The sequence below is a fragment of the Leptidea sinapis genome, chromosome 2 (assembly GCF_905404315.1).
Source record: "Leptidea sinapis chromosome 2, ilLepSina1.1, whole genome shotgun sequence".
Classification (NCBI taxonomy): domain Eukaryota; kingdom Metazoa; phylum Arthropoda; class Insecta; order Lepidoptera; family Pieridae; genus Leptidea; species Leptidea sinapis.
The window spans coordinates 24,278,141-24,302,624 of NC_066266.1; the positions used below are offsets into that span (position 1 = coordinate 24,278,141).

A 24,484-nucleotide genomic window follows, 5' to 3' on the forward strand; every position below is an offset into this window, starting at 1 on the left:
GATAAAACCTCGCAGAGCTACTAGTTAATTACAGATTATTGGACTTAAGATACATTACTGTATTTCCAGCCAATGAATTGTTAAAAATCAGGGTGAAGCTTTGATATGGCCATACCACCCACCTATCTCACATCCAGCACGGCAGTTGTATATTGATAATCAGTCTACGGTATAACAAGTCCAAACTGTCAAAACCGAAACTACTATAACCCGCGTGGTGGTAGTAATAAGTATACAGTCACAGTACACAACGCAAATGGAAACCATTGATAATTTTAACACTACGATCAAGAGACGGGAGTGCCACGGGAGAAAATGATGAGAAATGTCGCTTGTAAGAAACGCGCACTAAATCTTGATACCAATATAATCGCCTTGAGACATAGGTCTGAAAAGCCCAGTAATATCATTAGCTGCGACGCGCTTCAACCCAAAACACAATAATGCTTATAACCCGCGCCTGTTATGAATTATTAGGAAGCGAATACAAAATGGCGGCGATGAAGGTCAGTCTGACAGCGAAACAGGGATGGCAGATAGGTGATGTTACATGTGCGAGTGGGAGTGAATCATTTGTGGCCACCACTTTGATACTGATTCATATCAGAAAAAAGCGTCATACCCATGTGGGAGGTATGTACCTAGCCACATCCTTTGGGCGACTTCGTATCCCACTGGTAAACTGTCTTTTGGAAACCCAAGAGATCTCATCAGTAAGGCATTTGGAAAGTGAAAATAATACAATATTAAATCAATTAAAATTTATTGCGTCTCACACACCCTTTCACCACAAATTAATTTCTGAACAAAAGAACATAAATATTATATTAAAACTATTTATAAAACAACTGGAATCTAGTCAAATGTTACAGAAGATGTCCCTGCAATTTCTGACTACCTACCTTAACATTAGTTATTATTTTCCGTGATTGTTACTATAATATTTCTCTTGTTATACTCCTGAGGTAACATGTAACATCGAAAAAATTGATTTGAGATCCACTTTGCTGATAATTCTTGTAAAATCATCAAAACAGTTAGGATTATAATTGCAAGAAGAAGATTCTGTGGCAATTGGTGGACTGTCGGTACCTAATAAAATGATAACGGTTACTTAGGAAATGTGTTACGCATAGCTAACCCTAGCGAACCGCCCCATAGGCATAGTCCATAAACGTTGCACACGGCACTTGAGGCACAGGGCGCAAGCGCAGCAGAAACATAACTTGGGTGACATCATTGACGGCGTTGACCCGATCGTGTGTAATTGTACTCATTAGGTACTTGCTTTGATAGCATCGATCAGTAGACATTAAGATAATTAATTGTACTTAGTGATAACTTTCTGTTAATAAATAAGTTTAAGTAAAATTGCATTTTTTTGCATCTCCTGGCTGCAACCAACGTAATTGACTCTCGCCTTGGTTGTTTGTTATACAAGTTGCGGCCAACTGTAGTCAACTCACTAAGTATCTGTTAAGCATTTGTAGCAATAGCACGCATTTGAGTGCTATTGGAGATACTGTTAGAATAACTCTCAAAACACAAGTAAAAGTCAAAGCCAAGTTAAAAGCCTTTTTTTTACATTTTAGAAGCGCATATATTAATAAAATTTGTCGATTAAATTAGTAACCACTTAACATTATCGTAGTGAAAACTTATACACAAACATTGAATGAATGGAATGAATTAAATGTAAATGTCAATGTGCTAGGTATGTTGTCATTAAGCTCAGAGTAAATAATATACTCTTTGATTATGTTGCGCCTTATAATTTGTTCGGAATGGCTGTTTGACATTTTCAAAACAGCGGGTACGGAAGGACCATCTTAATGTGTGTTAAAAGAGTGAACATGCTTCTTATCCTATTTAATCAACTGTTCAATGGCATAGGATAAAATTTCTCCAACCGAAAAGACTTTCAATGATTTTTAAACCACGGTCGAGTAAAAAAAGAAGAACTCCGCGCCGTGATATTAGCAAGAGAAGCACCGTTATGCTAGTATGTGTGCGGTTACGGGGGTACTAGTTACACAATTTTTTCTCCCTTAAATAATCATATGGCCACAAATACTTATATAGTATCGTTTTTACACTTTTTTTACAACGCACAACGGCATTTTTAAAATATTTTATTGAGACGTAAACTGATCTGTCATAGACGATGACAATTCTCGTAATGGCCGCCTATCGGCCTGTAGTAGTGTAAGTGTGTGCGTGGGGCTATGTATATACACGTTAATCAACTTGTTTTGGTGCTACACTGTTATGTAAGGTGACACGAAGTCCTTATTTTTTTTACTAGTACGTGATTGAAACGACAAAAATCGCCGCATTCAAAATTTGACACCTGTCAATTTGTGTCAAAAACAGTTACTTTAAACATTCAAATCGTGACTCCTTGTTTATTTTTTGATTTTGATTATTTATATCATCGTTTATTTCTAGATCTTTTCCTTATCTTATTTCTTTTCGTTAGCCATCACAAATATGTTATTACAAATTCACTAAACTCTTCCTTTTCCGCCATCTTGTAATGCTGAATGGATTTTAAAACTGAACTGTCAGTTCGCTAATATCAGAATACGGCTGGTATTCTGATTTATTTGAATTTTTTTTTCATAGTGTGTTTTCATGCGGAATAACGCAATTATGTTAAAATTAAGTTTTATCGACTTGCTGTGTATTTGACTGAAATTTTTAAGAAATTGTCACATTATCGCTCTATACTATCACAAATAATTGAATGCCTAATATTAAGTGGCGCTTGAGTGTGTAACAGATTTTGTACAATTTTGCGAATTTGGCGTCTTATTTAGCCGGTGGGTTTTGTAGTGAAACATTAAACCATGTCTATATTTTTTCAATCTATTTTAAATGTATACCCTTATAAAAGTATTAATTTCAAATTTACTGAATGTTTTCTAAGTCTAAGAGATTCCAATCTATAGTCTAAATTCTAATTATTGACTGGATCCATCACCACTCTAATGGGTTCTGTAGTGCGTCTTTCATTGATTTGCTGTTTGGGCTGTAGAACTGGGAGTACCAATCTCGGAAGGCTTTCACTGCTTTGTCAGGCTTTACGAAGGGCGGCGAGCTCACGTGAGTCTTGTTGTTCCAAACAACGACGTCCCGTTCAAACTGAAATACATTTGTTTTGTTGAGCTTTGGAATAAGTCTATCAATGACGTTTTTTTATGGAAAAGGAGGACAAACGAGCGTACGGGTCACCTGGTGTTAAGTATTCAGCGTCACCCACGTTGCCAGCCTTTAAAGAAGGTGTACGCGCTTTTTTTTGAAGGTACCCATGTCGTATCGTCCCGGAAACACCGCATAAGGAAGTTCATTCCACGGCTTTGTGGAAGAAAGCTCCTTGAAAACCGCACTGTGGAGGACCGCCACACATCCAGATGGTAGGGATGATATCCTAACTTGTGGCGTGTAGTGTGAAGGTGGGAAATAAATGCGGTAGAGGACACACAATGAAGCGATGTCTCTATGCAACGCCAAATGATCCAGCCGTTCACAGAGCACTGCGTCCCCGACAATTTGAGCTGCTCTGCGTTGCACGCGGTCAAATGGATCGAGCTGATACTGGGGTACGTCAGACCAGAGATGACAGCAATACTCCATATGCGGCCGGACCTGCGCTTTGAAGCGCATGAATGTGGGCCGGCTTGAAGTATTGCCGTGCTCTATTTATGACGCCTAGTTTCTTCAAAGCCAATTTGGCATTGCTCTCCAGATGGCCACGGAATTGGCAATCGCTCGTTATATCGAGACCCAGAATTCTGATACTAGGCGAGGCTGTAAGGGAAGTGTTGTCGAAGTGCGTTGATACGACAAATGGGGATTTTTAGTGGTAAACGCACAAACTTGAATTTTCTGGGGGTTAAATTGGATGTAATTGGACGTTCTATTCATATAAGGACATATCATTTGCCGTCTGATAGGGGAACGGCAAAAGTGTGCTTAAAGACAATGTAAGCACATCTGTATCCTTGAAAACCTTGAATTACGCAAACGACCATCAGAAATAAAGAACACGACCAAGCAGATGAAGAAGACTAAGTTTAAGCAGAATGCTTAGGGCCTAACGTCATTAAATGTTGTTTAATGTTTTAGACCATTATTATTAAGTTTTCTTTTGACAAGTATAAATTTTGTTGGACCAGTTTTGAATATATTATACACATAGAAGATCCTTCGAAATATTATACTTTAGTTTTTTTCCTATAGAGAAACCTTATCAATCTAAGGATGGGATAATTTTAGACAAAACAACTAATATATAAGGTATGCTTTTCAAGTTATGTTGTTTGTATCTACTTACTTGATAAGCTTCGCCGTATACCATTACGACTCCAAACAATGCTATATATGACGGAGAATAGACTCTATGAACAACTTTGAGTAGCATCGGCCCGATTGGTGTAATGGACTGATAGACCACCATTGGACCGAGTTTTGAGTTGAAAAACAGACGCACCTGTGCTGGCCCAATCTGAAAAACAATAAATCAAATAATTAGTACAGATGTGTAGCTCCTAAGTGAGTGATATAAAGAACTGATGTAAGCAATGATGTATCACTCTCTCATACTAGTACCGACTATATAACTTTATATAGCTCAGTATAACTTCGTAACTCACCAAAGAGTACTTACTACGTGTGTGTTCCGATATGCACTGCGACCACTGTACAGTGTGCCGTCAATTTAGTATACTGTGAAGCCGTTCCTTTATAGCCAGTTATACTGGTTACTATTTAAAAGGGAACGCAATCCCATATAATGTCAGCCGCATTTTTTGACGCAGCATTCAAATGAGTGTATTAAAGATTTCTAGTTCATTAAAAAAACTGTTGTCCAACAACAGTTTTTTTTTTACTTTTTGTACTGTCAAATTAAAAATATTTGGGATTAAACAGTACGTATTGTTTATAAAACGTTAGGCACTCGAGTGGTTTTGACTGATCACGTGATCAAAGTACTGCGAGTACCTTACCACGAAAACGCCAGTGCTCACAGTAGAATATGGCGGCGATTTATGACGTCATATTTTTCCCTAGGGTACTGCGGCAGTATACTGGCAGTCCATAACGGAACGAATTTTTCTACATTGATAGCACTGTGCAGTAACAGAACGGAACATACCCTTTATATAATTATTTATAGCTTACTGAGGTTTTAATGCGGTTAATACCTCGTTCGTTTGGCTCTCTTTGTATTTACAGATAGTACTTGTACTATTATATATTCTTTGCAGATAGAGTGACAATGTCACGTTAAAATTTTAATGTTTCAATAAATTACGCGCTAACTTTGGATCAAATGTAACAAGTTGCCTAAATTGACGTTAGTATATGAAGTCTTCAAATAAATTTTTCTTCACATTATTTTAAAATATCGTAGTTTTTAGAGTTCCGTAGACAAATACCAAAAAACGGAAACCTTATAGCATCGCCACGTCTGTCTGTGTATGTTACAGCCACTTTTTTCCAAAACTATAAGAACTACACTGTTGAAACTTAGTAAGTACATGTATTCTGTGAACTGCATTAACATTTTCACACAAAAATAGAGATAAAACAATAAATTTTGGGGTTTCCCATACTTACAACTGAAACTATTTTTTTTTCAACAAACGTGTAAGGATTCTATGGATAGGTCTTCAAAAACGATATTGAGGTTTGTAATACCATTTTTTTAGTTTGCACGAGAGACACTTCCATGGTATTAAAATGTCCCCCCCTGTAACTTGTAAAATAAGATAATAATAAAACTAAAAACAACATAATATGATGTACATTACCATGCAAACTTCCACCGAAAACTGGTTTGCTAGTTAAAAAAATCTAGCAAGTAATTTTTTTTAATAGGTACTTATAAATGATGAGAACTCATTTGCACTGTATGATTTTTAGCAAAGATTATTTGCCATTTCCATTTAAATAATTAAATATTATTTTCCTTTCAATATAACTTTTATATAATGTCACTTGCTGCTACGGAACCCTTCATTGGCGAGTCCGACTCGCACTTGACCGCTTTTTGTTTAATTGCGAACGTTGTTTTAAATGTCACTAACATTAAACTGAGCTATTGAAAGTAAGATGAGTATTGAAAAAAAATTGTTAGAGCTTATTATGAGCGATAGTTTTCAATTGAGCGATATTTGTTATTGAGCTATATGAGCTTTGTATCCAAAAGATATGTATCAATCATTTCAGCTCAGTGATTTATTTTGCGAATAACTAATTAGTAGGGCATTAGCGTTACCAAAGACATGCGTTAGCATAGGTAGACATGTACCGACATTATAAAAGAGTAATCAAAAACCTGCCCCATAGCAATTACGTACCAACACGCTGCCAACAGTACTTGTAACTACTGCTATTTGCACTAGAAATAGGCGTGGTTGCAATACTACCCCAGATGAATAATGCACATAAGGAAATAGAGAGCCAGACGGGCACTACACCTATAGTATTTCTGCAGCGACTACAGAAATAGCTGTGATTGCAATATTGCCCCAGACGAGCACCGCACATACAATATTTCTGCTGCGACTACAAAAATAGGTGTGGTTGCAATTTTGCCTCAGATAAGCACTACACATATTATAATATTTCTAGAAATAAGTGGAGTTACAATACTGCCCCAGACGAGCATTACACGTCATATAGTATTTCAGCTGGACTATATAAATATCTATGGTTATAATATTGCCCTAGACGAGCACTACACATATAGTATTTCTGCTGCGACTACAGAAATAGGTATTGTTGCAATATTGCCCCACACGAGCACTACACATGTAGTATTTCTGCTGTGACTACAGAGATAGGTATAGTTGCAATATTGCCCCACACGAGCACTACACATATAGTATTTCTGCTGTGACTACAGAAATAGGTGTGGTGGTATTTGGTAAGTTGTAATGCCCGGATGTAGTAGTAGGATGAGAACCCGTAGGAGAACCAAAGTTACCGATATAGTCCAAATGATTGCGAAACTGAAATGGCAGTGGGCAGGGCACATAGTTTCACGGACAGATGGCAGTTGGGACATTAAAGTCGAGTTTGGCGACCACGCAGGCGCAGTGTTGGTAGGCCCCCCAAAAGATGGACCGACGATCTGGTCAAGATCGCCGGAATACGTTGGATGAGGGCAACGCAGGACCGACGACGACCGCTGACGTCTTCCGGCTGATGATGAAGATGATGAATACCCGGATGATAAATGTACTCACGGTTACAGTTCGACATTTTCGAAGGGCTTATAAAACTCCTTAAGACTGTATACGGTCTGCTTCAAAATGCTACGTACCTGTTTGACGACAACATTAAATGGAAATATGTCACACGACATCATCATATAACTCTGATCTATTTTCATTTCTGCAATGTGCCAATCTTCTGTTCTGTTCCATTCCGTCTTCCAAGTATGATGGCCTGAGGGATTATATTCTCTATAACATCGGCGATATAATGACATGTCAAATAATATAAACAATTTGTTATTTTTTTTAAGTAATAACCCTCACTTCTGTGGTTAATTACACAATTTATGAACGACGCAGGACTCGAACCCACGACCTCTCGGGTCCGTTCCGAGCGCTCTTCCACTGAGCCAACCGTTTGAGTGACGTATCGTTCATAAATCTTGGAATGTATTGTGCAACTCTGCCTCAAGCTGAGAGTTGAACAAGACATGTCAAATGACCCAATTAAAGTGTAAACCAATGAAAATCAAACTCGAAACTTATTTATTCGTGCCTATTCAGTGACGGATAAGAGTACTTGATGCCCTAAGCAATCCATGCCTATGGGCCCCCTATCCGCATGTCAACTAGAATCGGTCTTTAAACCATAACCGGTTCGGTGATCGCAATTCCGGGGCATTCGAATTGTCGAATGCACAAGCGGGCAGCGAGTTGGCAAGCGGGAGTGGCGTTATAGGTCGGACTCTATGTCAAATATTTAATTTGCTCTTAATAGTGATTTTCATTATTATAACACTAGAAATAAGGGATTGCTTGTAACTAATTCTAGTAGGCTTCATAAGATAAATAATAGCTTTAAGGGTAAATGTATACACTTCTACAATAAAGTCCCAGCCACTGTTCAGGCATTATCTATAAATAAATTTAAATGTTTTATAAAAAATGGCTCTGTCGTAAATCCTTTTACTCCACTGCTGAATATCTAAATGATCGGACAGCCTGGGACTAGATTGTGATTATTTTATAGCGATAGAAATGACTGTACAATATTGTATATTTTTATTGAAAAGAGCGCAAAAAAAAAGAATGCTGGGAGAGTTTCTTGCGCCGCTTCTTCTCTCTCAGAGCGCCATTTGTTTCCGAAGCGGTAGTAGTATCTAGTAGTATAAGAAATGACATCAAAAAGAATTCTAAAGGAATCAATTTTGAGAAAATAAATGCCTTTTATGCCTAAATTAAAACGCGCGAATTTTCAAATTAGTCCTAGAAACTTTCTTTGGTGTGGTTTTTGGTGACGTGAGAGTGAGTGGTGGTGCCCTAAGGATGGATATTTTTTGTGCTTCTTCTGGTGCCCCCTCAGACGTGATGCCCTAATCAAATCCGTCACTGTGCATAGGTCATTAATATTAGTAGTTTATGTGACTGTACATAAAGAAGGGCCTTAAACACGAGTGTGGGTATATGAAACAAGGCATGTTTCATTATCAGTACTTTATCTACCCACATGGCTCCTATTGTGACCACCAAAGAGGATGTAAATACTATGTGATAAGACGCGGGACTACCTAAGTAAAAATTGAAATATAGTTTAGTATGTAACGTGCAGTGATTTGTCATAAGTATTACATAGTAGTTATTACAGTATGGCAATTGAAAAATACCTCTATCTGTAGATAGTATATTGGGAACCGCCGTTAAACGTAGATGATTCCGGTTATCTCTGTTTTTTTTATAAGATTATAGCCGTCACCTGTTTATCTATCAATGACTGCACGTTTCATACAATCGAGTGAATCGCTTTTTTCTTAGAGAGTTTCGGTAGGCTGATAACCACCAAATTAAGTAATTATTTTAAATAATTTTATTAAAATTATATATGCAAAAATTTGACGTACAGTAATTTATGAGAAATAGCAAAAATCGACATACCTTAGGGGTAGACTGTTAGATTAAGGATTGGTCTTCGCTGCACTCCAACTAGTTATCGTAGGCGTAGTCGCAAAGTGCGAGAACTAATACTACGGCCCAAGTGGGCGTACTCGAGTCAGTCTCCAACAATGTGTCACGTTGACGTGCCACATGTTCTGTTAAACTTTGCTCATAAATAATAATTCTAACTAAAATGGCGGTTGCGTAGTAAAACTTTGTGAAAGTAATTGTACAAGAAATAATAAAGACACTGGGATCACATATCATCAGTAAGTATTTTGTATTTTATGAATTTCAATGTAAAATAACACGAAGCGTATGTTACAAAATTTGAATGATTCCATTGAGTGTCAAGATGCCATGCACACTAATAGTTGCTGTAATAAATAATCTATTGTTCTTAGGTAGTGTGGTATCTAGTTGGAGCGCAGGCGAGTAATCCTATAATACACTGTTAAATAATACATACCAACGATATGGTTCATAAATGGTTTCCCCTGCGCCACGTTTGTTAGAAACGACATCTTGTGAATGCAGTTCAGGTGGGCAGCGTCGGCTGCGTTTTCTGGAAGATCCTGGAACAAGTTATCAATTTGAATTGATTTGCAAAAGGGTTGGTGGAGCAGTAGGTTGAACCGTTGACACTCACCGCGGAGCCCCCGGTTCGATCCTCGCCCGCCACGTACCAATGTGTTATCAGTTTTCGAAATCATACTTAAAAATAATTAAATACTAATTAAATAATAAATTTTCACCAGTAGGAGGCTACTTTGCACAGGAAGCTGGCTAGATTATGGGTACCACAACGGCGCCAATTTCTGCCGTGAAGCAGTAAAGTGTAAACATTACTGTGTTTTCGGTTTTGAAGGGCGCCGTAGCTAGTGAAATTACTGGGCAAAAGAGACTTAACATCTTCTGTCTCAAGGCGACGAGCGCAATAATTGTAGTGCCGCTCAGAATATTGGGTTTTTCAAGAATCCTGAGCAGCACTGCATTGTAATGGGTAGGGCGTATCAATAACCATCAGCTGAACGTCCTGCTAGTCTCGTCCCTTGTTTTCATTAAAAAAAATACTTAATGAAAATGCAATACGAACGAAAATTTAATACGAAAATTTTCTACAAATGCCAATTTTTGTTGGTTGTTTAAACCAAAGTAAATAAAGAACTTACTCTAATATGAGCACTGATGATGAACTCATTTCTGCCTCGGTAGCCATAGTCTTTAGAATCGTCGTGCGGAGGACTTTTCCACATCGGAGGCCTGCCCTCGGCGTCGTACCAAATCCAGACAGCTCCGTCTACTTCCATAGTTTCCCAGGTCTTGATCGAGACACCTTTTGGAACTGAAATACGTAGGTCATTTATGATTGCAGTAATCTTTTTTAGGTTAGATATGTTACGGGTAATGCTAAAATTTAGGTTAACTTACACTTAAGTAACTTACACTTACACGGGTAAAGGTTTACCCATGTATAATATTTATTTATGCAACTGTTGTGTAATAACGGGTATTAAAACACGAACGTGACGATAGTATCACATGAGTGTTTTAATACCTAATTATCAACAGTTGCATAAAATACTTTATCTGCACCCATAATATGTATCCTCTTTAAAACATTCTGAGACAATTAGCTTACTGCTAACATTAAAATGGCCAGTTCTAGTAACCGTTACATCATTCAAATGAGTGTTGCAATGTTGTACTGCATTTCATTACAACACTCGTTTGGATGATGTAATGGTTAATAGGACATTGGGTGTTTTAATGTTGAGAATAAGCTAACTGTTTTAGAATCTTTAATGGAGGATTTAAAGCATGGGTGTAGATCAATAGTATTAGAAAAGCCTATGTAATGTCCGATATTATTTGTATTCAATACTTCATTTTGTATTCGAGAAGACTACCCAAAACTGCCGGGATAATGTTAATTTGTGAAAACCAACTACATTGTAAGGTAATTCAGAACCAATCATAAATCTTAGTATGATAAAATCATTAATATAATATAGCTTTCCAAAGACAAATGTACATAAAATTATCCTTTTCTGCCGTGAAATAGTAATGTGTGAGCATTACTGTGTTTCGGTCTGAAGGGCGCCGTAGCTAGTGAAGTTACTGGGCAAATGAGACTCAGATGTTTTGGGTTTTTCAATAATCCTGAGTGGCACTGCATTGTATCGGGAAGAGCGTATCTATTACCATTAGCTGAACGTCCTACTCGTCTCATCCCTTATAATAATTATATTAAATTTAAAAATGTCTACAATTTTCCCACAGATTAGAGCCAGCACTGTCTTTCTATTGCTGGAGCAGTAGAGCTACAGAGCAACCAAACAAATGGGTTGAAATAAATTATGTAAATAAACGCAGCCAGTGCTTGCACAAGTTAGGATATCATCCCCACCATCTGGAAGTGTGGCGGTCCTCCACAGTGCGGTTTTCAAGGAGCTTTCTTCCACGTACTACAAAGATGTGGAATGAGCCTCCTTGTGCGGTGTTTCCGAGACGATACGACCTACGGTACCTTCAAAAAAAGCGCGTTCACCTTAAAGCCCGCAACACTTCTGTGATTCATTTGGTTTTTGATTCATTTTGATTACTTAACACCAGGTGACCCGTAAGCTAGTTTGTCCTCCTTTTCCATAAATAATAAGAGAACAAAAGAATTATAACTAAAACTAACCTATTTTACAAATGATAAATAAATAACAATTCAATAGTTGCTTTATCCAAAATATAGCAGCTATTACATGGCAGTGTGTGTCAAAAAGGATGCTACTCAGGTTACCTGTGAAAATTTGTCACAGCACCGATTTTTAGTAGCTCCCGTGGGTTGGTCTAAAGACTTATAGAAATATTGTAATTGATAGGGCTTTAGTCCACGATTATAATAATACGACTCTAATTACAAGGTCATGCACCGTTTTTAAGAAAATAAAGAAAAAAAATTTAACCTATAACGGGTAAATCACGTAAATAAAACTGTAGATGAGCGCTGTCATGGCGCGGGGAGGCTAAAATCTTGTTAAGAACTGTGTGTGTGTGTGCGAGTGCCAAAAATGAATTCTAGGCGTTTTATTCTCTTTCCTCCCCACAAAAATGTCCCAATTCTTAAATATGTCATAATCTGAGGTTAGGTTATAAAACTTATAATGCTTTTTTCTCTTGAACGGTGCATTACCTTGCATTAACAGTAGCATTATAATCGTGCTCATAATTAGTGCGAGATACCTACTAAATTTTAACCGCTTCCGTTTAACGCTTGACGTCGTGGTAAGCTAAGTAATAGATTATAAATTCTTACTTACTATTTTCAACATCTGGTATGTGAATACACTTTCCTTCGGTGTCAAATCTCCACTGGTGGAAAGGGCATTCGATGCAGTTGCCCTTCACTTCCCCTCCAATGCCCAAATTTGCCCCTAAATGTGGGCAATACGCGTCCACAGCTCTGGCAACACCATCTTCACCGCGGTACACGCAAAAGTTTAAACCTGAAATTTAAATTACACCATTAATCCCTAATTTCACACACGTTGAACTAAGCTTACATCTGTAAAATATAAACCACGTTGTAGCTTAAAATCGTTTAAATACTGACCGCTGAATGTTTCACCTTCAACATATTTGATCGCATTTAAGTCGAGGTGGTCGTTAAATCAATAAACTGTTTTAATTAACAGTTTTATATTCGTTAACGAATTCACTGTTTTTCTTCAACGAAAAAACCTGTTGAACATAATAAGCTAATAAATTCAATCAACGTCTTCGCCCGTAACTCGCAATAAATGAATTTAATAAATGAAGAAATTGTATGCCTCGCTAAAACAGCTAAATTCAAAACATTTGACGAATTTGCGAACGAAAACGTTGACTTGATATTATATTGACGAAATCTACGTATAAATAAAATTTAGCAATGTTATTAATATAATATGAAGTATGTACCTAATAAAAACCTAACAGTTAAATTAAATTAATTTAAAAACCTTCAATGACAAACCTCTGATTTAAGAGCTGTCACTGTCGTTATCCTAATAGAAATATTGACATTTATAGAAATACCAACTTATCTGTGAAGTGGCAAAAAGAGGAACTACAGTCGCCATGTCGAAATGTCATTCGACTGTCAGTGTCTACTACTTTCGAGTGTTCCGTGTGTTTTATTGCGACACTTCTGAATTTAGAAAGCGTTAAATATGCAGCGACATTTGTGCACATTTGAATTAATTAGCAACACTGAAACGACCCATCAGTTCACAGATAAGTTAGTGACACTGTAACAATATTGATTTTGTTCATATTTAACAATGACAGTTTTGACAGGTAGTTTATACAATCTATTGTTTATGACAGGTTAACTCACAATCACGCTCAAAAATTGTCTGTGGTAAAAGTCTGGCTAGGCGTCTATATGGCAGACTTTTCTTTCAATTGTGTTTCGACCGCGCTTTGAATACAACGCCACGCAATTATTAAGCGTTCAGTGAAAAACTGTCCAAATAATTTCCCAACTTAAAAATAATGGAGTGTCGTATTTCAGTTATGTGCCACTTTAAATTAATAAAATATTGTAATTATAACTTAACGTTTTTAATCGTTTTTCTAAATAATTACATTCCAATTGCTAAGAAAAATTAACGTTCTTGTCTCGTGTTCGCGTTCGAGCTTCTAGTGAGCGTAAACAATTTGAGTTTTAATGTTATCTAAAGTTAATGTATACGTATATACAAAGCCGCTCGGACATTTTATACGACCTCTCAGTTCAGTTCTCAAGAGTGCTTGGATGGATCCCGAGAGGCGAATGTTCAATTCCCGCACCGTACATAAATCTTGTTATAAATTAAATTTGTATATTTAATCCTAAACCTAAACCTGGTTAAACTTAGTATCCCGTAGCACGAATTAAGTGGTAAAAAATATTGTAGTTGGTAAAGCTTTAGTCCACGATTAAGTTATTAGTATATTTCACGTTATTATTATAATTAGAATTTATCAATAGGTTAGGTTATGTTAGAACAGTTACAAGTTACAACACACAAGCCGAGCATGGCGTGCCGCGGCAGCGGCAGGCGAGTGTCAGAACCGAATTGTAGGCACTTTCTTACCTCCTCATTTACAAATTAGGGACGGAGGGGGACCTTTTAGACCCTTAAAAATCTTATAATTTGAGGTTAGGTTATAATGGTTTTTTCCCTGGAACGGTGCATGCCCTTGTAATTGGAGTATCAGGGGTGAGGGAGCCCCTCCCCTTCCCCCCTCGTGCTACGGGATAGTAAGTTATAAGTTATAACCTAAAAAAACAACAAACCGTTAATATTAGTGTAGAAAAGTACTCACCAAGTGCAGTAGCTGTTTGCACGGTGCCAATCTTCAGTTCATATGACTCCGCGATTGCGTACCAGCCGTTGGGATATGGGGACGGAATTTTGTACCCTAACTGACGATTCTTCTGAGCTAATGTTAAATGCATAGCTCCATCAACACCTTTGAGGTAAGGAACATGCTCGAAGCCAATTTCTGTTAGATTCTGGAAAAATAATAAAATGATAAGGCTCAGTTAGTACTTTGACTGTTGGGCAGTTAAAAGAAAACCTGAACCTGACGTCGATGACGTCACATCGTCGCTTTTTTACGGTGTGCAAAACAAGCATCACTAGGGTATTATTATTAATAAATAAACGACGATTTATATTTCTGTCTATATTCTATAGATATACAGATTGACGTAAAGGTGTTGTGACACTACTTGCTTAACGGGCTATGTTATAATAAGGTTTGGATATATAATAATAATAAATTCTTTATTGCCATACAAATCATTACAAATATAAAATGAACACTATACGCGATGAAACAAAAGGCAAAGGCTCAGCTTCACCTGACATGGAATCATGGATTTATGTTTCCATGCAGCGCTGTTTTTTTAATACGGTAATAGACGAACCCTATGTGAAAATGAGATAACAATCCTAAAACATTTAGTGCCCATTAGTCTTCTGTCAAATTGGAGCGCGTTTTAATTATAGTGTTTTTATCGTTATTGTATTGTGTTTTAACGGATATTTATTAAAAATATATTGATGTCGTGTTCTGTATTAGATTGTGTTGTTACAAAAAGCACCAACTAAAGAATCTTCAATACTACTTTCGTGATGTTTATTTTTGTAGAATATATAAAGGGCAATGCCGGAAAATGGAAAATTTTCTTTTAAATTATAATTTCGCATATATTTATTTTAAATCAGATGCGAAGATGGGTTTAAAAATTATGATAGTAGACTACTACTATCATAATTTTTAAACCAGAATGGATTCATACTAATGAATAGAAAGTAATTAATCGTTTCGAAACGAGCGGAACTGCCATATTAGCCCGGAAAGTCGCTGTCACTAAAACACTCACCGAATGATACCAGTATATTATGAACTCCCTTTTTAAATCCTTTTATTAAAAGAATTATTAGTGATACTCACTGCTCTAATACTTCTGTTATTGTAATGATTGGGAGAAGAGGTAATTTAAATAAAAAAAATTACAAAAACTGTACAGTGACTTAAATACCTTAAAAATAGAAAATCTTATATTATTCACATTTCCATACATGCCTGATTTGCCGCAGGAAAACAAAATTAGATATAATTTGAACAATATGTTAACCCTACTGTCTCATTCTAATTATTTGACATGTAATGATAATAAATTATCTAGTAAAATACAGATAATAGACATGAATAATATAATTAATTATAAAAAATGTAATATATTGACATCTGATAGGTTACACCTATCTAATTATTATAAAAGACAGATAGCAAAATCGCTATCATATTATTTATTTTATAACACAGCCAACTACATATGTATGTATTTGGCAATCCCGTCTCCTGCTTCTTTTGAGCAGGTTAGTTGTAAGTTGATAAGCAATGCTTCTACTGAGCAGTGTGATAACTTTTTGGACTCCGCTTCTATTGAGCGGAGTAATAATTTACTAACCACTGCTTTTATTGAGCAGAGTATTAATTTAATAACCACTGCTTCTATTGAGCAGTGTACTAATTTAAGTAATGATTTGGAATATTTTCTAAAAAATTAAACAATAAGACAATAGGGGACTCCTCTAGCAGTGTAAAAACAAGTAATTTAACATGTACTAGAATAAGTAATAATTGTAAAATTGCTAACCTGATGCACCAAAACATGCAAGGATTATTTGGTGAAGAACTTGAACTGGAGTTATTTATGGATCATAAAGCTATACATATTTTATGTTTAACAGAGCACTGGCTCAGAAAATATGACTACATCTTTAACTTCAGTGGTCATCAGGTTGCAAGTGCGTTTTGCAGAGAAAAGGCTACCCGTGGCGGTTCTCTTATACTTGTAAGTAAATTATTTAAATTCAAAGAACGTGAAGATATTGTAGGCCTCTCTGTTGAACGTACCATTGAAATAGCCTGTGCAGAGCTTGATCACGCCATTGTTGTTAGTATATACAGACCCCCAGATGCAGTATATGAATTATTTGAAAGTGTATTGGAGGAGGTTTTACTAAAATTATGTAAGTCGAAGAAGTATATCATGATATGTGGTGATTTTAATATTAATTTATTAAAAAACCAGTATTAGATTCAGATCTTTGTTCAAATCATATGATTTAACCAATATTTTCTTAGAGCCCACTAGAGTAACTGGCACCTCCAAAAGCTGTATTGATAACATATTCTCAAATTATAAACCCATTTCTCAGGCAATAATAAACAAACTGAGTTCAGACCACTTTGGCCAGTTAGCCTCTTTTAATATTGAGGTCAATAAATGTACTAAAACTAAAAAGTTTACGTTTGTTCCTGTGAATAATAGGCGAATGGAGAAATATAGAGGTAATGTGTCAGTTAAACTCTCAAATTTGGATTCATTGAAATATAATATAAATCCTAATGAAATGTATGATATGCTATTTAAAATAATTAAAACAAAGTTTACTTCTATATTTACTTCACACACTTACAGACAGTCAAATTAGGTGGTCTCTTGTCATTTAATGACTGGGCAACAGCTGGCATTCATAGGAGCAGACAAAGGCTATATGAACTATATCGTGAGAGATCATTATATAATCATGATACATCTTTTCTCGAGTATGTTAAAAAATACTCTAAATTATTTAAAAGTGTTTGTTCTATTGCAAAGTCTATGCATATCAGACAGATAATTAAAAATGCAAAGAATAAAATAAAGATGACTTGGAATGTGATTAACTGGGAATCTGGAAGAGTGATAGACCGCAACATTGAATATAATTTATCAATAAACAATACTATAATTCAATCTCAGCAGGAAGTTGCTTCTGCTTTTGAGAATTTTTTTTCTGTCATTCCAGTTTCCATCACAAGGACTCTTGTCTCGTCCACCAGTGTTGCTGAGTCACTTCTTCTGGAAAATGTTAAAGAATGCCAACAAACGTTCAATTTTAGTTTTGTTAGCCCTGGAGAAATAATTAAAACTTTTAAGTCTCTCGAAATGAAAAAAACTGCTGATATATGGGGCATTTCTGTTAAAATAATAAGTTCAATAATTGATGTCATAGCACCATATCTTGCAATAGTCTTTAATAATTGTATTAGTCGTGGCGTGTTTCCTCACCTTCTCAAACATAGTAAAATTACACCAATATTTAAGTTGGGTTGCTCTTCTGACCCGAATAACTATCGTCCTGTGTCGGTTTTGCCGTCACTTAGTAAAATTATTGAAAAAATAATTTTAAGCCAAATGCTTACTTACTTTAACTCTCATAAGTTACTTCATTTGAAACAATTTGGCTTTACTAGGGGACGTTCAACAACGGATGCAGGTGTTGAGCTAATCAAGAATATTTTTGATGCCTGGGAGGAATCGCAGAATGCACTTGGCATCTTCTGTGATTTATCTAAGGCTTTTGATTGTATTCAACATTCAACGCTGGTCAGGAAGCTATACCACTATGGCATAACAGGAACTGCGCTCGATCTTCTGACTTCATATCTAAACAATAGAATTCAGAGGGTCGACGTGAATGGCAAGAGATCTCCTGGGACTCTTCTCAGTGTGGGGGTACCACAAGGGTCTATTCTTGGACCGTTCCTCTTCCTTATCTATATAAATGATCTTCCTAATCTTATAGAGAAAAAACATAAGGTAGGTAGGTAATTTTTTGCGGACGACACTTCACTGATTTTCAAAGTGAAAAGAAACCAAGCTATTTATGACGAAGTGAACGATATTTTATCTGACATCGTGTACTGGTTTAGCGCTTATAACCTATTGTTAAATAGCAAGAAAACTAAATACATTAAATTTACCGTACCAAATGTCAAAAATGTAAATGCAAATGTTTTGTTAAATGGAGAGGTGATAGAACCGGTGGAATCTGCTATATTTCTTGGCATAACTCTAGATTCCAAATTACAATGGGGCCCCCATATTGAAGGATTGGCGAACAGACTTAGTTCTGCAGCATACGTGGTTAAAAAGATTAGACAATTAACTGACATAGATACGGTGCGACTAGTATACTTTAGTTATTTCCATAGTATTATGTCCTATGGTATATTGTTGTGGGGCAACGCTGCCGATATTAATACAATATTTGTGCTGCAGAAGAGGGCTATTCGCGCTATTTATATCCTAGGTCCTAAGAATCATTGAGAGCAAAATTTAAAGAAATTAACATCTTGACTGTTGCTTCTCAATATAATCTTGATAATGTAATGTATGTTCATAGGCACATAAGTGAATTTGCCAGAAACTGTCATAACCATAATGTTAACACCAGGAACAGACATAAACTTATGATGCCTACTACTCGGCTAAGTCGAGTTAGTAAGTCTTTTGTGGGGCGATGCATATGCTTTTACAACAAGATCCCAGAAAATGTTCAAAACAAAAGTATAACGCTATTAAATAATAAGTTTAATTGTACAATATTACTTTGTAAACATATTTATTCGATGAAAAAAAAAGCCCGCTGAGTTTGTTGCGCCCATTCTTCTCAGGTCTGAGGCATTCATTTTGGAATGGGTGGTAGTTTTTGACTTTCAATAAGTGATGTCACTAAAAATATTTGAATTTGAATTTGAATTTGAAAAGGGAAAAGCAAGGATAACTACATATTCTAGGAAATAAATCGACTGAAAACTAAAACAATCCTAACTTTTTCCACACCACTGTCTAAATATTATTTGATAAAATCATATTAATATATTCCGTTGGCTGAATATTAAAAAAAAACTGCACAATGATTAAAAATAATACCAGTATTCATAGAAACAGGATAGGTAACGGCTACCAGTTAAAATATCTTTTTAACTGGTAGTTTTGGTATGCCAATTAGATCTGCACTTCGTGTTTCTTCAACTTCTTTTCATAGCTGTTTATTCATAAGCACAGTATGCTTCGCCGAACATTTTAAGTGCGACAAACAGTAGCAAGCAAGGCCACAGAGTACTTACACTGCACACACAACAGACTATTATATTTATTGAACTTTTAACGTTTCGCTAATTTTGAAGAAAATATACCATATAGATCGTAAAAAAAATCCTACGTGGCTTAAAACCTATTCATTTAACATTATTATAATATTATAATTTCCATTTCCATTATTGACACGATTCTACTAGGTTACCCGTCGCCATCGTTGAATCTAGGGTAAACCAAAATCGTATGTAGAAACACTGGTTGAAATATCATTATGACAGGTTTTGTCTATATCTGTATGTTTTGTCATAATGTCATTATCATCAATCAACTTCTCACTGATCGCATGACCGTTGGACAAGAAAAGTTTGAAATTATTAAAGTATTTCACATTTGCAAAAATCGGAAAGCCCCGTGATTTCCTGGATTAACTTATTGTTCTGGTCGGTGATTAGTGTTTTCCTCATAATTGTAACGTCTAGTTCAGCAATCCTACACTAAAACTAAGCTAAGCTTGTAGAAAATTGAAATTGAAAAAATCAGATAACTACATATTCCTTGTTTATTTCTCACTGATTTTTGTTTTACATAATCTTGAGAATATATCTAATGTTTTATCGATGATTTGGTTAAGACGCAAGAATAGCCCAATTTTCATACAAGGATCGGCATTGTCCTTTTGTTTTTTAAATTTTATTTGTATCTTATATTTATATGACATAAATAGATAAAGTATAACTTACCCTGATGTAAACTATTGGACTAAAGTACGCCTTGTAAGTACTGTAGATAAGCAAAATAACTAACACAGCCAGTATCATGTCACCAGAATATCGTAACCCCAAATCGAAAATGGTCCGAGCTAATATCCAAGTCAAATTTAAAACGTAAACAAAAACTTCCTCGGAGTTCCATTTTTGAATTTGACATTGGTTGATTAGCAAGTCATTCGGAATTTCATGAGGCGACGCCATTTTGTGAGATTTATATAGCGACGCGTTGGCGGCCATTTTGTTGATACCTGAAATAAAAAAATTTGCTCTTTATTTTTGACACAAGAAAATATGATATGTTTTTTTTTATGAAAACAAGTGACGAGATGAGCACGACGTTAAGCTGATGGTTATTGATAGGCCCTGCCCATTACAATGCAGTGCCGCTCAGGATTCAGAATAATTCTCAGCGGCACTACAATTGCGCTCGTCGCCTTGAGACAGAAGATGTTAAGTCTCATTTGCCCAGTAATTTCACTAGCTACGGCGCCCTTCAGACCGAAACACAGTAATGTTTACACTTTACTGCTTCACGTCAGAAATTGGCGCCGTCGTAGTACCCATAATCTAGCCGGGCTTCCTGTGCAAAGGAGCCACCCACTGGTGATAATTTAGTATTTAAGAATGATTTCGAAAACTGAAAACACATTGTTCAGGATTATTCAAAAACCAAAAAATTCTGAGCGGCACTACAACTACGCTCGTCACCTTGAGACATAAGTTGGCAAGACTTATTTGCTCAGTAATTTCACTTGCTACGTCGCAGACCGAAACACAGTAATGCTTAAACATTACTGCTTCCCGGCAGAAATAGGCGCCGTTGTGGTACCCATAATCCAGCCGGCAACCGGTGCAAAGGAACCCTACACTGTTTATGGAGGGTAGAGACAACTACCCTCTATAGATTTGTTGACACTCAGACTACCTATTAAGTCAGCGTCAGTGCGTTTTATATTTTTGTGAAATTTGTTATCCATCGTGACGCTTGGCCCGTGTGGCTAACGGCCATTCCAAATATACCAACTATTACAGATAGAGATAAATTACTACCTTCTACTGTCAGTAACTAGCTCAATAATCTGAAGCTGTCCCAATATACTCGATAAGTCATTTTTATCGCCTTATATTGTGACGCGTGAATTGCAATATCCATACAAACTTCTATCACTTGTAAGCTATACGTAGCTGTCTCACCAACAACCTACATAGAACCCGATTGACAAATGTCTCAGGCTGCAGAGAGTCGAAAGAGGCGATTCCTGTACTATCGCCCAAACTGACACGTCGACTTATTAGCCTAAACAGACACAACATCCGAATTATGGTCGGCACCCTAACGGGTCACACATCACTGAACAAACACCTATTTACAATCGGCGTTACGGACAGTCCTAAGTGCAGGGGCTGTCTAACCCAAGATGAAACGGTCACTCACGTAATCCTGGAATGTGCTGGGGTGGCCAACCAATGGGCACAAACCTTAGTAAATACAAGGTCGCTCCAGGAAGTCTGCGAACACCCCAGGAGTGTTCTGAAGGAAGGAGCAGGGCTGGTTGGAATGACTGGCCAACACTGCACGCAAAATGGACCCAATTAAGCGGTCTAATTGCGGAAACAGGAGCCCTTTACCAATACCAATACCAAAGCTATACCTATTGACAGACAGCATGTATGGATAAGGTGAGTTACCGTCGATAAGTTTATTGGGAAAGAAAAGTCAACGATAGTTACGATTTTTATCTCAAGTAAGAGATAGACTGAATATTGGGAACGGCCGTTAAAGGCTTGGAGATTGTAGTAAGTATCAAAGAGGATGTAAATACTACTTAATACAAGAAAATATGATTTGTTCGGTATGGGACGCGATTTGCGTCGAAACTCATCAAAGTTAGTATATCATCCTCACCATCTGGATGTTTGGCGGTCCTCCACGGTGCGGTTTTCAAGGAGCTTTCTTCCACGTACTACAAAGCTGTGGAATGAACTCCCTTGTGCGGTGTTTCCGGGACGATACGACATGGGTACCTTCAAAAAAAGCGCGTACACCTTCCTTAAAGGCCGGCAACGCTCCTGTGATTCCTCTGGTGTTGCAAGAGATTGTGGACGGCGGTGATCTCGGTTAAGTCGAGTTAGTAAGTCTTTTATTGGGCGATGTATATGCTGGGTAAATTTTCTGGGATCATACTGTAGAACAGTAAACCAGAAAATTTACAGAACAAATGTGTTGCGAAATTTAAAAGAATTGTTAAAAAACGTTTGTGTGGGAAAGTTTACTATAGTATAAACGATTTTCTTAATGACACCACAGACTGGGGACGAAGCGAACACCCTCAGACTCTTTAGTTATAAATGTTTATTGTACGATATCACATTGTAATCCATATTTTATATTAAAAAAAAAGCCCGCTGAGTTTCTTGCGCCCATTCTTCTCGGGTCTGAGGCAGTCTCTTTTGAATGGGTGGTAGTTTTTGACGTTCAATAAATGATTTTAAATCCTATCGTGAATAAAAATATTTGAATTTGAATTATTAATTAACTCACAGTGAACCCCGTTGAAGTCTTACCGAGTACTATTTGTGAGATATAGCGACAAATGTAACAATTCATATCTTAATTGCTGCATTAAACAGTGGAATACTATCACTTTGAATAATAATTGAATTAATTTAAACGATTAACTAACAAGAAAGTTATTTAAATAATTAATGATATTCAAACTGGTTAATTTTTATTATTATACAGTAGTCAATTCGCCGCGAACAGACTGAAAAATAAATCCTAGTGAGCAGGCGGTCCGAGGTTCGAGGCTCCCCCCGTGACGCCCCGCGCCTGTGAGCTACATTTTCGGCGGCCGAGGCCCCCGCCCGGCTTCGCTGTAAAAGCCTTTAGGGCTATCAGCACAGAGGAAGTATTTAGTCGGTAGGGGGTGTTTACACCCGAGCCCGAGCCCGAATACGTAAATGTATTTTCCTCCTCAAGAAAAAAAAATGCTGAATTTTATAAAATTCTTATTAAATTGTATTGGATTTGATAACATAGAAATGTATAGTATGTATGTATAGTATAATATATTATAAATAAAAAGTACAAGTGACAGCTGACTGGTTGACTTATAAAGGCATAAAAGGTATTTATTTTCTGAAACTTGATACCTTAAGAATTCTTTTTGATGTCGCTTCTAATATACTAGATACTACTACCGCTCCGGAAACAAAAGTCGCTCTGAGATAGAAGAAGCAGCGCAAGAAACTCTCCCAGCACTCTTTTTATGTGCTCTTTTTTAATAAAATATACAATATTGTACTGTCGTTGCTATTGCTATAAAATAATCGTAATCTAGTCTCAGGCTGTCCGATCACTTAGATTATCAGCTGTGGAGTTGTAGGATTTACGACAGAGCCATTATTTAATAAAAACATACACCAGAGGAAGTAAGGTTTTTGTTTTATTAGAAACGGCGAACGTGAAACAGTTAGTAAATATGTTATTTCAGTATTTCCTAACTGCGGAAAATCTTCCACAACCTGTTCCAATCGGAATATTACATTTCATCGGTTCAATATGAAACAAGCTGGAAAGAAACTAAAACTGGGGTGCCTCAGGGGTGTGTCCTAGGACCATTCTTATTTTTACTATATATCTACGATCTACCCAATATTACAGGAAATAAGTTCATGTTATTTACTGATTATTTTTCAATTATTATTCCTGACCGAGAAACTCAAAAATACCATACATTTTGAGTGGTTATAAAAAGTGAAAGTTATAAAAGTTATTTAAGTATATAAAAATTATGAAATCATTTATGTCGGTAAAATGTTAGTATGTAATAATTTAAACACTTATTGATATAATAAAAACAAAACGTATTCATGTAATTTAATTTGTATGAAAATTCCGTAAATATATGGTTATATAGGTATAGAATCCCGGTTATGTAAAAAATGTATAAATTATTTTTCTATTATACTAAGTCTGGCCATAAATACTGTTACAATTAAAAATATTATATATATATACATATATATATTATATTTGAATTTGGAATCTGTTATTTTTGTATGATTGTCCATTGAGATTTCTCATT

General features: G+C 36.3%; 1 protein-coding gene across 1 annotated transcript in view; it reads right to left on the reverse strand.

Annotated features, from left to right (window-relative positions):
* Positions 1–746: 746 nt before the first annotated feature.
* LOC126973934 (cholesterol 7-desaturase nvd) overlaps positions 747–24,484 on the reverse strand; it is a 33,816-nt gene continuing 10,078 nt past the window's right edge. The window contains exons 2-6 of the mRNA XM_050821309.1: positions 14,505–14,719; positions 12,473–12,658; positions 10,331–10,503; positions 4,337–4,522; positions 747–3,144 (exon numbers count right to left, since the gene is read on the reverse strand). Of these exons, the coding sequence (XP_050677266.1) occupies positions 2,980–3,144; positions 4,337–4,522; positions 10,331–10,503; positions 12,473–12,658; positions 14,505–14,719 (925 nt within the window). The 3' untranslated portion in view covers positions 747–2,979. The remainder of the gene's footprint in view (positions 3,145–4,336; positions 4,523–10,330; positions 10,504–12,472; positions 12,659–14,504; positions 14,720–24,484) is intronic.